The sequence below is a fragment of the Otolemur garnettii genome, unplaced genomic scaffold (assembly GCF_000181295.1).
Source record: "Otolemur garnettii isolate 467f Iridium unplaced genomic scaffold, OtoGar3 scaffold00248, whole genome shotgun sequence".
Lineage (NCBI taxonomy): Eukaryota > Metazoa > Chordata > Mammalia > Primates > Galagidae > Otolemur > Otolemur garnettii.
Window position 1 is genome coordinate 182,434 of NW_003852643.1, and position 15,141 is coordinate 197,574.

General features: G+C 43.1%; 1 protein-coding gene across 1 annotated transcript in view; it reads left to right on the forward strand.

Moving 5' to 3' along the window:
• The window catches only part of GLRA4 (glycine receptor alpha 4), a 24,887-nt gene that overhangs the window by 8,955 nt on the left and 791 nt on the right, over nt 1–15,141 (forward strand). The window contains exons 7-8 of the mRNA XM_003802498.2: nt 2,680–2,894; nt 8,803–8,952. Coding sequence (XP_003802546.1) covers nt 2,680–2,894; nt 8,803–8,952 — 365 coding nt within the window. The remainder of the gene's footprint in view (nt 1–2,679; nt 2,895–8,802; nt 8,953–15,141) is intronic.

Genomic DNA, 15,141 nt, shown 5'->3' on the forward strand with positions numbered 1-15,141 from the left:
TTTTTTGGTTGCAGCCATTATTGTTGTTTGGCAGGCCCGGGCTGGATTCAAACCCGCCACCTTAGGTGTATGGGGCTGGCGCCTTAGCCACTTAAGCCACAGGCACCGAGCCCAGAGATTCTGATTACATATGCTTAGATTAATGCCCAGAAATATGCATTTTAACAGGAATCCTGAGGATTCTGATGTAAGTAGTCCAGGAAGGATACTATGAGAAACTTTAGAAGCTAATTTTTTCTTCATATGTGATTATCCAGGAATGCTTACTCCTTGGAATGTATTACAAGGAAATAATCCAAAATATCACTTTGACTTTAAACCCCAAGAGGGCTTCTGGGTCACTGTTTATATTACTAAAAACTTGAAACTGTTCTAAATATCCACCATAGGGCAGAGGATAAGTAAATTACATAGTGCATCTGCTTGGTGGAATAGTATGCAGACATTAAAAAGGAGCCTACAAGGTGCTTATATCAATGTGGAAAAGTACAAGTGTAAAAAGGTAAGATTTGGGGTTTTTTACACAAAATGATTATATTATAGTACAAAAAATACAAACCAAAAACTTGCATTTAAAAATCCTGGATGGAAATAGAATTAAATGTTTCTAAAGATAAGTGGATACAATGGATAAGAGCAAGAACTTTGGGGGCAGATAGAGCTGAATTTGGATTCCAATATTTACTGTAATAGTTGAGTGTCCTTGAGAAACATAACTTTTTTTTCAGAGACAGAGTCTATCTTTGATGCCCTTGGTAGAGTGCCATGGGGTCATAGCTCACAGCAACCTCACACTCTTGGGCTTAAGCTATCCTTTTGCCTCAGCCCCTCAAGTAGTTGGAACTATAGGCACCAGCCACCATGCCTGGTTACATTTGCTATTTTTAGCAGGGACAGGGTCTCACTCTTGCTCAGGTTGGTCTTCAACTCCTGAGCTCAAGCAATCCACCTGCCTCAGCCACTCAGAGTCCTAGGATTGTAGGCATGAGCCACTGTGCCCAGAGAGAAACATCTTAATTGCTTCATGTCTCAGTATCCCTATCAGTGATATAAGGGATAATTTTACTTACCCCAAAGAGTTACTATAGGACTAAATGAGATAAAGTATATAAGGTCAAGTTGCTTAGTAGGAGGTTGATGAATATAGCCTTATGAATATTATTACTCCTCTACTTCTCAATTTTTCCATATTAAACAAGTGTTAATTTTGTAATAAAAACAAAACTGTTGGCTGGGCACAGTGGCTCATGTCTATAATACAAGCACAGACATGAGAGGCCAAGGTAGGGGGATGACTTGAGGCCAGGAGTTTGAGACCAACCTGAGCAAGAGTAAAACCCTATCTCTACAAAAAATAGAAAAATTAAGTTAGTGTGGTTGGTGCACCTGTAGTGCTGGCCACTCAGGAGGCTGAGACAGGAGGATCACTCAAGTCCAGGAGTTTGAGGTTATAGTGAGCTATCATGATGCAGTTCTGCACTCCAGCCTGGGAGACAGAGCAAGACCATGTTTCAAAATAACAAACCATAATTACAAAAAGAAAAGAAGAAGGGAAGGCGGGAAGGGAAAGAAAATATAGGTAAAGGCATGTTCCTGAGAGAAGCCTGGGTAGGATGAGGTAAGGTAGGTGGTCCCAGCATCATATCAAAGCCTTAATCAGTCATTGGTGAAATCACTGACCTTGAGGACTCAAGTAGGCCTGATAAGACTAAGCCACTGTGCCCAGAGAGATATTTATTTAAAATAAATAAATATCCCCTCCTTTTTGCTTGAGTTGTCCTGAACCTCTGCTTATGAGAAGCTCCAACCTAGTGTCTTCTTAGCCCTGGGGCTGTGGGAAGTAGGATAAAGTGAAGAAGGCTAGCAGGGGAGGCGGAGCATGGATCTATGTGCTTGGGGCTAATGCACTTTTTGTTGGTAGAATAGCAACTGCTGCCTCCATACACAGTTATGATTTAATTTTAAAAAAAAAGAATATTGCTGCCTGATGCTCTATGGGACCTCGCTGCCTTATGTTCAGAGCTGGTCTCTATTGGGCATTGTTTCCAGATGTTTGCTATGTGGCTCTTCTCACTTGCTTAAGACACAGGCAATGTTTATCTCAGGGAATTGCTGCTGCTAGAGAGCTTCTGGGGTACTAGCAGGTGCAGGTAGGGCTGCTGAGAGCTGAGTGGAGCTCAGCTAATTGCTTTGTTAATAGTGATAACAATAATAACAGGTACCTGTGAGCCCAGCACCTCAAATGCATTATCTCATTTAATTTTTCTTTCCAAAAGCCCAGTGATGGAGTTGGTATTGTTATTACTGTTTTATAGACCAGGAAACTGAATACCCAAGTGAAAACTTGGGTGTTTTGCCCAAGGTCACACAGCTAATAAATGGAAGGTTCAGGATTCAAACCCAGGCATTCTGACTGACTCTGGAGCCTTCCTGTTCTTTATCCATTGCTATGCTGCCATGTGAAAGGCCTTCTGCTCGAAACAAAAGTAGCCACCAGCTCTAAGAGTTTTCATAGTACATACATCTGGCACTACTTGGGGTCATTTTGAAAGGCTCATTTATTGGCCCAACTGAGGTTCTCAGAGGTTGGTCAGCAGAGATCAGGTGCCTTAGTCTTACCCTAGTTTCCCCAGGCTCAGCCACAGGCTGGGGATTGATACCTTACCTCTTTTCATACAGGGAAATTCACCTGCATCGAGGTAAAGTTTCACCTGGAACGGCAGATGGGCTACTATTTGATTCAGATGTACATTCCCAGCCTACTCATTGTTATCCTGTCCTGGGTCTCCTTCTGGATCAACATGGATGCTGCTCCTGCCCGTGTGGGCCTGGGCATCACCACTGTGCTTACTATGACCACCCAGAGCTCTGGCTCCCGGGCCTCTTTGCCTAAGGTGAGGAAACATGCAAGGGAACTTGTTTGCTATAAGGCTCCCCATTTCTCATTCATTCCATGTGCCCTCCTATTCACTATTTACCTTGGATTTAAGGTTTATAAAATCCACCAAGCAAAAGCTTGTTGTATACTGCATTCTCCTTCTCCCAGAACACACTGCTACATTGCTAACAATGTAGAGGGTGGGATTAACAACGCTGTGTGGCTTGGGAATGAGTAGAAACAGTGCCTTACATACTTTAACTCTCTTCAGGCAACATTAGCATGTCCAAGATCAAAAGACCCTTAGCATGTAGAAAGTCCTCTTCCCTCCTGGTACAGATAAGGAGAATAAAGAAATCTCAGAGGGGTAAAATGACCTTCTTAAGGTCATCCCCGACAAGAAGTAACAAAAGAAGTATCAGGATTTTGAGCCAATTTCTGTCCTCTTACTATTTCAGAAATCAGATACAATTATAAAGAGCTCTAGAGACACTGCCCATTCTTTTGGGATAAGAACATTTTGAGGGTAGCAAATAGCAATTAGAGTTAGTGGACTCTGGTCATCTGGGGCCTGGTGATGTTTTGATTATGCAGAGATATTTGTGCTGATGAGACTGGGCATAGGTTTTCCCTGCTTCAGGTCATCATGTAGGGAATTTAGAGGTTACTGCAACATCGTTATAGTCAATAAGGCTCTAAGTAAATTGGGAAACAGGACCATTTATTCATTCAATAAATATTTATTGAACATGTACTATGTGCCTGGCACAGTACTTTGTCATGAAGAAATAATGGGCAATGAAAGAAACACAGTTTCTTATGGATCTTACAGTGAACATATTCCCTCTTTCTCTGATTTGTCAGGAACCAGACTCTGTGATCACCCATCTCTTAGTGCTTGTTTTTCATAAGACATTTTACTAAGGACTTAAACAGGGGGTAATCTGGGACATCCTGGTAAATTTGTAAATGTGTTATCTGGAGTAGCAGTTGACATTAGGAGATTAGAGTCAGGCAGATTTGGGTTTGAGTCCCCAGCTCATGACTTAATTAATAGCACGAACTTCAGTAAATTTTTTAAACTATCAATCTCATTTGTAACATGGGAAAAGAATATTACCTCTTCCAGAGGGTTATTATGAAAAATCAATAATGTATCAACACACAGGATAGTGTTTGGCACATAGTAACTGCTCAATGGATGTTAACTATTATTATTAGGTGTCATAGTTGAAAAAATTTGAGTGATAGATCTGGAATGAAAGCAGCTAGTTTTGTCCCCAATTATTTTTGAGTTGCTAGGAAACCTTTGAGGAAGTCCAAAGCCCAATAGGGATAAACAGTCTAAAGCTCAGATCAGGATCAAGTATCCCAGGAAAAGTTACCAGGATCATTTTCTGTAAATGTATTTCCTCGATGGACAGGAACATTGACAAAGCTCTAAGAGGCAAGCTGGACTTAGGCAAGGGCAACAGGGCCAGCCTGGGCTGTGACAGCTGTGTTTTGGTAGAGACCTTATATCAAGACTAGAGGCAGAAAAGTGGTTCACACCTAAGAAGCCTGCCCTACTTTATTGCCTCTGCCACACAAGGAGATTCTTCTCTAATGCAGGGATGTACTACAATTTATACCTTATTCTTGCCAAAAAAATTTCCTTTTCTGGTCCCCTCCAGTGAGTGAACAGCATCCATTTGCTCCCAAGAATCACTTACTTTCCTCATTTGGAAAATATGGAGCTTGTTAGAGGTTTGTTTGTTTACAGCATTTGGTACCTTCTTGTCAGATTTTAATAACTTTTTATTGGCCTCATTGGCCAGTAAGCAAAATATCCACGCATGTACCCCAAACTAAATAGCCTTATAAGCTAGCCTCATGGAGCAAGAGACTTAGTCAGCCAGGTAGTGTCTGTTCACTCTTGAGTTTGTGTAACATTTGGTTTGGTGGGAGCCCCAAGGAAAGAGATGAGGCCAGGTCAGGGGCTTCTGAAAGCCACATCAATCCCGTAACCCCAAATAAAACTTTAGTGATCAGGATGAGAGTGGCAGAATCTTACTTTGTCAGAAAACTCAGCTAGGATGGCCATTCCCCATGTTCCCAGAAAACCACTCCTTCTTTGCCCTTACAGGGCCACCCAAAGGAAATGATTACCATCATTTTGCCAGGCCTTTGATTGCCTCAATTGCAGGCAGGCAATCAGGATGGGCTCAGATAAGAATGGATGGGCTTAATGAAAGCTTTTACCAGAGACTAGCATATTAGACCTAAAGTTGCAGCAAGGAGGAAAGATCAAATTTTTTTCTAGATCCTGTAATCTAAATAGGCTACATCTCTTGGGGCAGGTAGGTAGTAGCTCTTGTTGAGTATGGCTAAGCGAGTAAGCAGAAATCAGCAGAGACAAACACATTGCAAAATCATCCATCCATCCATTCATTAAAAAAAAAAATTATGTAGAAATCACTCAGCTAGGCATTGGAGATACAACAATGAACAAAAGAGAAACAGTTCCTGCCTGCTAATAAAGAGCTCAACAGTCTAGTGAAAGGAATGGCTAGGTGTGTGGCTTGTACCTGTAATCCTAGCACTCTAGGATGTCAAGGCAGGTGGACATCTTGAGCTCAGAAGTTGGAGACTAGCCTTGAACAAGATGAGACCCTATCTCTACTAAAAATAGAAAAACTAGCCAGGTGTTGTGGCGGGTGCCTATAGTCCCAGCTGCGTGGAAGGCTGAGGCAGGAGAACTACTTTAGCCCCAAAGACTGAGATTGCTGTGAGCTATGATGACACCACGCCACTCTACCCAGGGTGACAGGGTGAGACTCTGTCTCAAAAAATAAAAAATAAAAGAAGGTGTAGATACCCTGGGCACATATAGCAGGACAACTGACACAGACTCATGACAGGGAAGGCTTCCCAGAGGATGTGGTATCTAAAGTGAAAACTGAAGGATAAGTAAAAGTTATCCAGGTAAAATAAAGGGGAAGAGAGATTGGCTCCTTGGGAAATAAATGAAATAGTTCACCATGGCAGTGTCATAGATTGAAAGAGGTATGATGAGACTGAAGAGGTAGATAGAAGCCAGATATCATGGTTTGGGGAACAACATAGTCTGTAGCATAAGGGTAATGGAGAACCACTGAAGTGTTGTGAGCAGGGGGTTGAAATGATCAGATTTACATTCTGAAAACAAAACTCCTCTTTGGAGAACAAGAGTAGATGCAGGGGCTCGGCGCCTGTGGCTCAAGTGGCTAAGGCACCAGCCACATACACCTAAGGTGGCGGGTTCAAATCCAGCCTGGGCCCACCAAACAATGACGGCTGCAACCAAAAAATAGCCAGGCATTGTGGCGGGCACCTGTGGTCCCAGTTACTTGGGAGGCAGAGGCAAGAGACTCACTTGAGCCTAGGAGTTGGAGGTTGCTGTGAGCTGTGATGCCATAGCACTCCACCCAGGGGAATAGCTTGAGGCTCTGTCTCAAAAAAAAAAAAAAAGAGTAGATGCAGGGAGACAATTTAAGAAGCCTGCAGTGTACTGATTCCTGAGATTTTTAAAGATATATTATTGACATGCTTGTCATTAACAAGACTTCTTCTTTGTGCTTAGGGTGTCCTTTCTTTTGATGGTCCAAAGCCCCTGATGACCCTCCCTTGTCATTAACTAGTTATCGGTCTCCAGAGGAGGTATTTGACATCCCTGCGGCACAATAGGACAAAGGGATGGTGAATAAAATGGTATGATTTTTTACTAAGTAGCAAAGTGGTGGAGATACCAAAAGATGTGTAATTGGGGTGGCCTAGTAACCCACAGTCACCATCTCAATGACATTGCCCTAAAAGAAGTAAAGCAGGTTTTCTCATCCTTAGCCCTATTGTCATTTGTGGCCATTTAATTGTTTTTTTTTTGGGGGGGGTTTTTTTTGAGACAGTCTCACTATGTTGCCCTGGGTAGAGTGCCATGGAGTCATGCTCACAGCAACCTCAAACTCTTGAGCGCAAATGATTCTCTTGCCTCAAGCTCCCAAGTATCTGGGACTACGGGCGCCTGCCACAATGCCCAGCTATTTTTTTGCTGTTGTTGTCATTGTTGTTTTTAGCAGGCCCAGGCTGGGTTCAAACCCACCAGTCCCGGTATATATGGCTGGCACCCTAACTACTGAGATATGGGCACCAAGCCTAATTCTTTGTTTTGTGTGTGTGTGTGTGTGTACATTGGGGGTCAGGTAGGAGGTTGTGCATTGTAGGATATTTGGCAGCAACCCTGGCTTGTACCCATTAGATGCCAGTAGCCATCACTAGCCCAAAAGTGTACTACCAAAAATGTCTCCATTGTCAAATGTCTTTGGGGTAGTCAGAATTATCTCTAGTTAAGAACCACTGAGGTTCAGGGTTTAACCAGTGAAACCTGCTCCTTACCTGAAGTCTGCAGCACCCTCTCTGCCTAACATAGCAGAGGCTGATGAAAGAAGTGACCTATCTTGAGTGCTCCTCTTGCTGGGAGCACTGTGAGCTCAGTGCCTCAAAACTATGCAGAGAGGCAATCTGGGTGAAGAGGTGAAAAAAAATTTTTTTTTTTTTGGCCGGGGCTGGGTTTGAACCTGGCACCTGTAGCATATGGGACTGGCGCCCTACCCTTTTGAGCCATAGGTGCTGCCATATTTTCAAGGATTTTTTTTAAAGTTTCTTATTGGTATGGGTATTCTGTGATATATTTTAAATATTTAACATGACATGTGACACTCATAAGCGTATAAGCAAATGAAGAGAGATTTTTTTCTTCATATAATTCCATTAATTCTTTTTCTTTTTTGCAGTTTTTTTGGCCGGGGCTGGGTTTGAACCCACTACCTCTGGCATTTGGGGCTGGCGCCCTACTCCTTTGAGCCACAGGCACCGCCCAAAAGGATCTTTTAAATTGCAGCTCAGTCCCCCTTCCTGGCCCCTCCCAGCTGCAACCCTGTTCCAGGAAAGACCAGTGTTCAACCTTCACGAGGGAAATGAGAGATAAAAGTACTTAGAGCAGCAGTTCTCAACCTGTGGGTTGTGACCTACAGGAACTATACTAAAGGGTCATGGCATTAGGAAGGTTGAGAACCACTGACTTAGAGGCTGCCAAGGTAGGTAGTGAGAGGAGAGCAGTAGGGACAAGGTAGGAGGAAGCCAACAATGCTTTGCAATTAGCAAAGCATCCTTAAAGAAGATAAGTGTGACCTTGAGAGTCCTGCCCTGTTCTCCTCTCCAGGGTGAGAGATGAGGCCACAGCTCACACTAAGCTCAATTCCTCAGCAGGATGTCTCACAAAAAGCACAGGAAAAAACACAGGGTCAAGGGAAGAACAGCAGAGGAGGAAAAGAAAGGAGCTCCTAGTTAGTCAGACTATAGGCTAGGTAGTGGCAATACTACTAAACTGAAAGCGCAGAACCCCCAAGTCCTATTGCTGTCTTCTTATTGGGTAGTCTTAGGCCTTAAGCATCTTTACGTGTCCACCTTGGACTCATGAACCCTTCCCAATTAACACCGTGGTTGTGAGAACAAAAGGGGATAACAGAGGGCAAATAAACACAGTGTTGATGTTCATTGCTGTTTATTAAAAGAAAAGAATCAGAAGAACACAAGAATGAAAAGAATAATCAGAAGCAGAAGCAGAAGTACAAAAAGAGTAAAGGAAGAAAGGAAAAGAAGTATGGGAAGGACAGGTAGATGGAAGTAGAGGGTGGAGAGTGCAGAGAGGTGGATGATGATGGATAGCCCGATCTCTTCAACATGGGCCTTCAGACAATGGGACACATCATGGAAAGCTTCTTTAAATACCAGAAGAAATTCAGGATAAAACTAGAGAACAGCAGGCAATTGATATGGGCTGGAAACCCACTCGATAGGCCATGGAAGGACTCCAAGAAGGTTGACTGTGCTGCTGGCGGATGTTGTAGGTGTCCTACGTGAAGGCAATCGACATCTGGATGGCGGTGTGCCTGCTGTTTGTGTTCGCTGCCCTACTGGAGTATGCTGCTGTCAATTTTGTCTCCCGTCAGCATAAAGAATTCATACGACTTCGAAGAAGGCAGAGGCGCCAACGCATGGTGAGTACTAGGGAGGGGCCTACTTCCTTTCTCTTTTGGACTCCTTCCTCCCTACTACCTCCCATAAACCAAGACCCAACCTTGCATCTAGGGGTGCAAGGACTAGACAGGCAGTCAGGAGCCCCAGATTCTAGTCTCAAGCTAGTAACAGTTAAACTAAGACTTGAAACTCTTTAATTCTGTTTCCTTATCTGTCCAATGGGGCATTAGTCCATGTGACACAGTACAATAGTGATTAAGTGCATAGCACAGTGCTTTGCATACAGTAAGCACCAAAAATTATGTTAGCTAGCATTAAAACCTTATCAAGTTAGCCAATATGAGATTGCTTTGAGAAGTAGTAATGGTTACTCCTGGCTCTTACCCAACCCCAGAGGAAGGTACCCCAGTTTATCAAACACCAATTGGTAGTTAAGAATTTAAGAATCTGACATTGGTGCCTTTCTAGGAAAGCATTATAAGAGGTCCCCATAACTAAGTTGGAAATGAAACACAACTACTTGCCTCTTCTTGCTGTTGGACTTCTTCTCCTTGATCTTCATTGGGCACATGAGAGTTGTTGGGCCTGAGCTGTTGTTCTCCCTCACTCTTGTTTGTTAATCCCATTTCTTCTACAGTAGAGTGATCACCTGAGGAAACATAAGAGGAATCTTGTCGTCATGACAACAGAGGCAGTTTATCCCCCAACTGCCCAGACAATAGGTGCTAGGTAAGTTGTCATGACAACCGAGGTGCCTGGGCCACTCTCACAGAAGCAGGGGTCCAATTATGAGCCAAGCTGGTGTCCAATTATGAGCCAAGCTAAAAGCTTTTGCTAAGCTACATATTGGTTGCTTAATCACCAGAGAGACAGAATTCTGGTTTATCTGACTCCATGTTTTTTGCCTAATCCTGAGACTTTAAAACCAAAGGGACAATATGCATGATGACCTCTGGGTACATAGGAAACAATGATCTGAACCCACTGTTAAAATCCTGGCTCTAGGCGTATAGGTCATACCAGCATAAGGACTCTTTCTAACACTTCACCTCCTACATCAGCCGCTCCTGGGTACCCCTACCATATGTTCACGCTAAAAATATCTCACAAACCAAGTCTGTGGTTTTCACTTGCTAAGGTCCCTTTCTGCTGAGGGCAGAGCTACTGTCTTATCTAGTGATTTGTCTAAATTTATCAATTCTTGCCTTGCTTTTGTCCTTTCTTTTGGCCCTGGGCGGTATGCCCTCTAGTGGATTGATCCACAACTGCATCCCCTTGAGTAGAACTCTTTCTTTACCAGACCAGAACTGGCCAAAGGGCAAGAAGAGGATTGCTCCCTCTCATAAGCTAACTGTCCCCACCCACTCTTTAGCTGTGTCAGAAATGCCACAGGTACCAAACTCTTATCTTTAAGAGTTCTATCTCTTAAAGAGTTTCTAGGGGTTTCTATCTTGATGCCTTCTGAATCCCTACCTTGGAAAAGAAAAGCAGGCTGCCAACCAATCCAGAGTCCTTTTACCAGCTAAATTGCTTATGTGGATGTCCCAGCAACAAAAAGCTGCCACAGTTACTGTAGAGCTACTCCAGGTTGACACTAGTCCCACCTCCTTCCCTGCATCCCTCCAACTCCCAACTGCCCACAGCCTGTCCTCTCCTGCTCATACACATTGCTCCTGAGCTCATAATGCAGCCTGTCATAACCAGTGATGATTACAAAGTTAATAACATCAGCGTTGGCCCTCCCTGCTTAGGACCCTGGAGCCTGCATTAAAGTGGGCTGCAGCTTATTATTAATGTGATTAAAACCATAAAATCAAACCTGTGCTATTAGTCATGTTCCTTTTTCACATCTTCTAATGACATTGCCATCCCATTGCCTATAGCAGGAATCCTTGAGGTACCAAGCAGGCTGAAAAAGTTGATGGAGAGTTAATCCTTTTCTAGAACCTCTCTATGGGCCTTACTGTTCCAGGTAGAGAAGCATAAGTCCTCTGTCTGAGACAAGCCCTGTTGGAGGAGGGAGAAAAATCTGTAATATTTTGGGGGAACCCTTACTCAAGAGCAAATTGAGAGTATTCTAGGAGCCAGCCAGCTGTTCACCCAACTCAAGATATAATCCTTTTCTTATCACTCCTTAACTACCCATTCCCATGCTGGTCTCCTTCTATGTCACTGTCTAAAGTGGTTTACTTGTTTCACTGTATTTATATTTTGTCTTCCCAGGTAGTCTATAAGCTTCCTGGGGAAGGGAGAAGCTCTCTTTTGCATCACCTCAGCAGGCTTTAGCACCAGGCTTTGCCCACTTCAGCCACATAACCCAGCCTACCAATTTTTATAGGTCTCTCAAACTGGACAAACCTTGGGAGGACAAACCTACAGGTCTCTCAAACTGGACAAAAGCCCTGCCATTATTAGTAGCATAACTTGAGAACTGGAAGAAATTTCAAAATACTACCCAATCCTCTCAGAGGCTTGGTCCCAGAACCCTGGTCACATCTCTGCATGCTCTAACACCCTGTTCCATTCCCTAATCTCCAATCTCTTTTCTTCCAGCTTCTCTTACTTTTCCCATCTCCACACCTTACCCTCTTATACTGTGCATTCCCTTCCCAGCTTGGTTTTGAAACAGCTTTCCTCTCTAGCTTCTCAGCCCTCCTCCCCTATAAATTAACAGCCATGGAAGCCACAAAGTGGCGTTTAAGTCTCCATTATCCTTTCCCAGAACACACACATAGATGTCCTCAGAATTTGGCCTAAATAAATAATATCCAAGTGCAGGACTCCTTGCCCTTGGATTTCAGGCAATCCATCTTTACTTCCTCAACTACAAGAGTTACAATACGTTAAAATCAAAAAAAGTCTAGAGAAGGTTACTTTATTGGCCATAATTTCTCTCCCATGTGAAATGGCTTTATCCAGCCTGAGAACTATTTCCAAATAATTCCCTTTAGATTTACTGTGATTGGAGAAAAGGGAAAAATAATTGGATCTATAGAAGCAGAAATAACAGTTGGATCCAACTTTCTCCTTCAGAGCTTTTTGGCAAACATTCCATGATTATATCCTCTAGCTGGGACACTAAGGAAAATGGGGTGAGCAGTAGGGAGCAGGGTAGCCTGAGGGACCCTTAACTGGACAGAAAGAGAGAAAATCATTTACTTACGCCCCTCATTTTTCAATTCTTTGTGAGATATTTTGTCTCTTTGTGAGATATTTCATCTCTATAATGGGTCTGGTATGACCTCTTCTGTCAGAATAGTGTGAAAATGGAATAGAAAATACTTGTGAGGTGAGCCAAAGCCTCTGGTGAATGAGGCTATAGAAATCACTTTGAGCAGAGGCCTGACGCTGCCCCACTGCTACAAGTCAGAGTCAAAGTACAACTGCAATAGTGAGTTGTTTCAGGCCTATACAGGTACAAAACTCTCCACAAAGATTGACAAAATCAAGGACCAGGCAGCAAAGTTCTCTGCTGGGCAGATTTAGATTATTTCATATACTAAAAGTACCACTCCCTTTCTAGAGACCAAAGGGCATCAGGCCACTGTGCAGGATGGGCAAGGAGTAATTGATTTTCCTGCCACACACTTTGTAACAGTAAGATTCTCTTCTGAATTGGAGCTTCAGTTTGAGACCCTGAGAAAAGAGGATACTGACTTCTGCAGAACAAAAAGCCATTCCTTTCTCCATAGTCTGAAGTATGTGGCTCATCATTCCATTCATTCATTCATCAGATATCTACCAAGTACCCACTAGGCTCCAGGCACAGTGGTAGGCACTGGGGATACAGCAGTGAATGAGCCTGATGCTATTTCCTGAGTCTGTACAGAACAAAAAGATGAGATCTGATGGTGAATCTCTGGACTGAGTGTGCCTGCCCATGTAATGACAGGCCAGCTTCTGGTGATGTTATAATCAAGGGTTACTGGGATCCATCACACCAATATCTCATCTATGAAGCCATGACAAAGGTCTCCCTAACTATACAGAGTATTTAAAACCCACTTTTTCACCCAGGTGCAGTGGCTCACTTCTGTAATCCTAACACTGGGAGGCCGAGGTGGGTGGACTCCCCAAGCTCAGGAGTTCGAGACCAGCCTACACAAAGCGAGATCCTGTCTCTACAAATAGAAAAACGAGCCAGGTGGTGTGGCAGGAGCCTGTAGTCCCAACTACTTGGGAGGTTGAGGCAGGATTGCTTGAGACCAAGAGTTTGAGGTTGTTGTGAGATATGACACCACAGTACTCCACCTTATGGCAACTGGGTGAGACTCTTTCTCAAACAAAATAAAAACAAAACTACTTTCTCCAAATTTTTTTGGTACAGTCTCATTTTGTCACCCTTGGTAAAATGCTGTGGCATCATAGCTCACAGCAACCTGAAACTCTTGGGCTTAAGCTATTCTCTTGCCTCAGCCTCCTGAGAAGCTGGAGCTATAGGTGCCCACCACAATGTCCAGCTATTTTTCAGAGACAGTGTCTTCCCCTGGCTCAGGCTGGTCTTGAACCTGTTAGCCCAAGCAATATACCTGCCTTGGCCTCCCAGAGTCCTAGGATTATAGGCATGAGCCACCGCACCCGGCCTCTCCACATTTTATATACAGGGTATCTGAAAAGTCTCCTCAAAAGTTGCCATAAATAGAGAAATGGGAAATTGTAGCTAAATATACTACCGTTATTTACAAAATATTCATTACAAAATTTTACAAAATATTTACAAAATATTCTCTACATGTTGGTCACTTCTTTGTAAAAATTCGTAATGAATATTTTGTAAATGTACATTTAGCTGCAATTTTCCATTTTCCTTAGGTATAGTGATTTTAGAGGTAACTATAGGGACACCCTGTCTATATCTATGTTATACCCATGCAATATACATGTATCACATTCTTATAATTTGTGGTAAATACCTCAGGTAGCTTGTAGGGTGACCAGTTTTTCTTGATTTTCCTTAGATCTTCTCAGTTTTAGCACTGAGAGTCTCAGGAACCTCCTCAGTCCTGGGCAAGCTGAGATAGTAGCTGGCATCATCCTACAAGGAGCCACTATACTTCAGTTGATTTCTTAACTGAAGCTCTTACTCCAAAACTATCAATACTTTTAAAAATAATAACCATTGGGCAGTACCTGTGGCTCAAAGGAGTAGGGCACCGGCCCCATATATAGGAGGTGGTGGGTTCAGACCCAGCCCAGCCAAAAAAAAAATAATAATAATAACCATCTTTGAAGAAACTATTTCTCTGTTCTTTAGAAGTAAAATAAGATTAGGCTTGTTTGGGTTGTATATAAAATAAGAGTAAATAGGCTATGAGTAGGGGCCTGAGGGCCTCAAGTAAGTAAAGCTATCACTGTTGATCATTTATGAGCTTTGGTGTGCACATGTGGTGTTTTCTCTCTCTCTCTCTCACCCACCCACCCACACACACCCCATCTCTATCTCTATCTCTATCTCTTACTGTTTCTTTCTTTTTTTCTGTCCTAACTTCCTGGCTTCCAGCTGTGTTATAGCTACTTAAGGTTGTCAGCTGACTATTGGATAAATGGCTTCTGCAGTCTGCCACATTACTTAGTGCTTATATAAAGTTTACCTCTTCTGTGCGGCACCTGTGGCTCAAAGGAGTAGGGTACCGGCCCCATATGCCAGAGTTGGTGGGTTCAAACCCAGCCCTGGCCAAAAAAAAAAAAAAAAAAAGTAATAAGTAAAAAGTAAAAGTTTACCTCTTCTGTGTTAATGTGTTTATCATAGTGCATGTATGGTCTATGAAGGGAATATGCATTGGGTAATAAACGTTACCCTGGATGTCCTGACCCTATTTCAGATTGGCTGATTGACAGAGAAGCATACATAGCTGCAATGGAGTGATCAGCTTTACCCTAATTTAGATAACCCATTAGGTTATTTTAATGTTTTGGAAGTTTCAGCTTTAAATCAGAATAATTTTTAAAAGATATGATAGGCTCGGCACTCGTAGCACAGTGGTTGCAGTACCGGCTACATATAGCAAGGGTGGCGGGTTCAAAACCAGCCCTGGCCAACTGAACAATGGTGACAACTGCAACAAAAAATGGCCGGGCATTGTGGTGGGCGCCTGTAGTCCCAGCTACTTGGGAGGCTGGAGAAAAAGAATTGCTTGAGCCCAGAAGTTTGAAGTTGCTGTGAGCACTTCACCACGGCACTCTACCGAGGGCAACAGAGTGAGAATCTG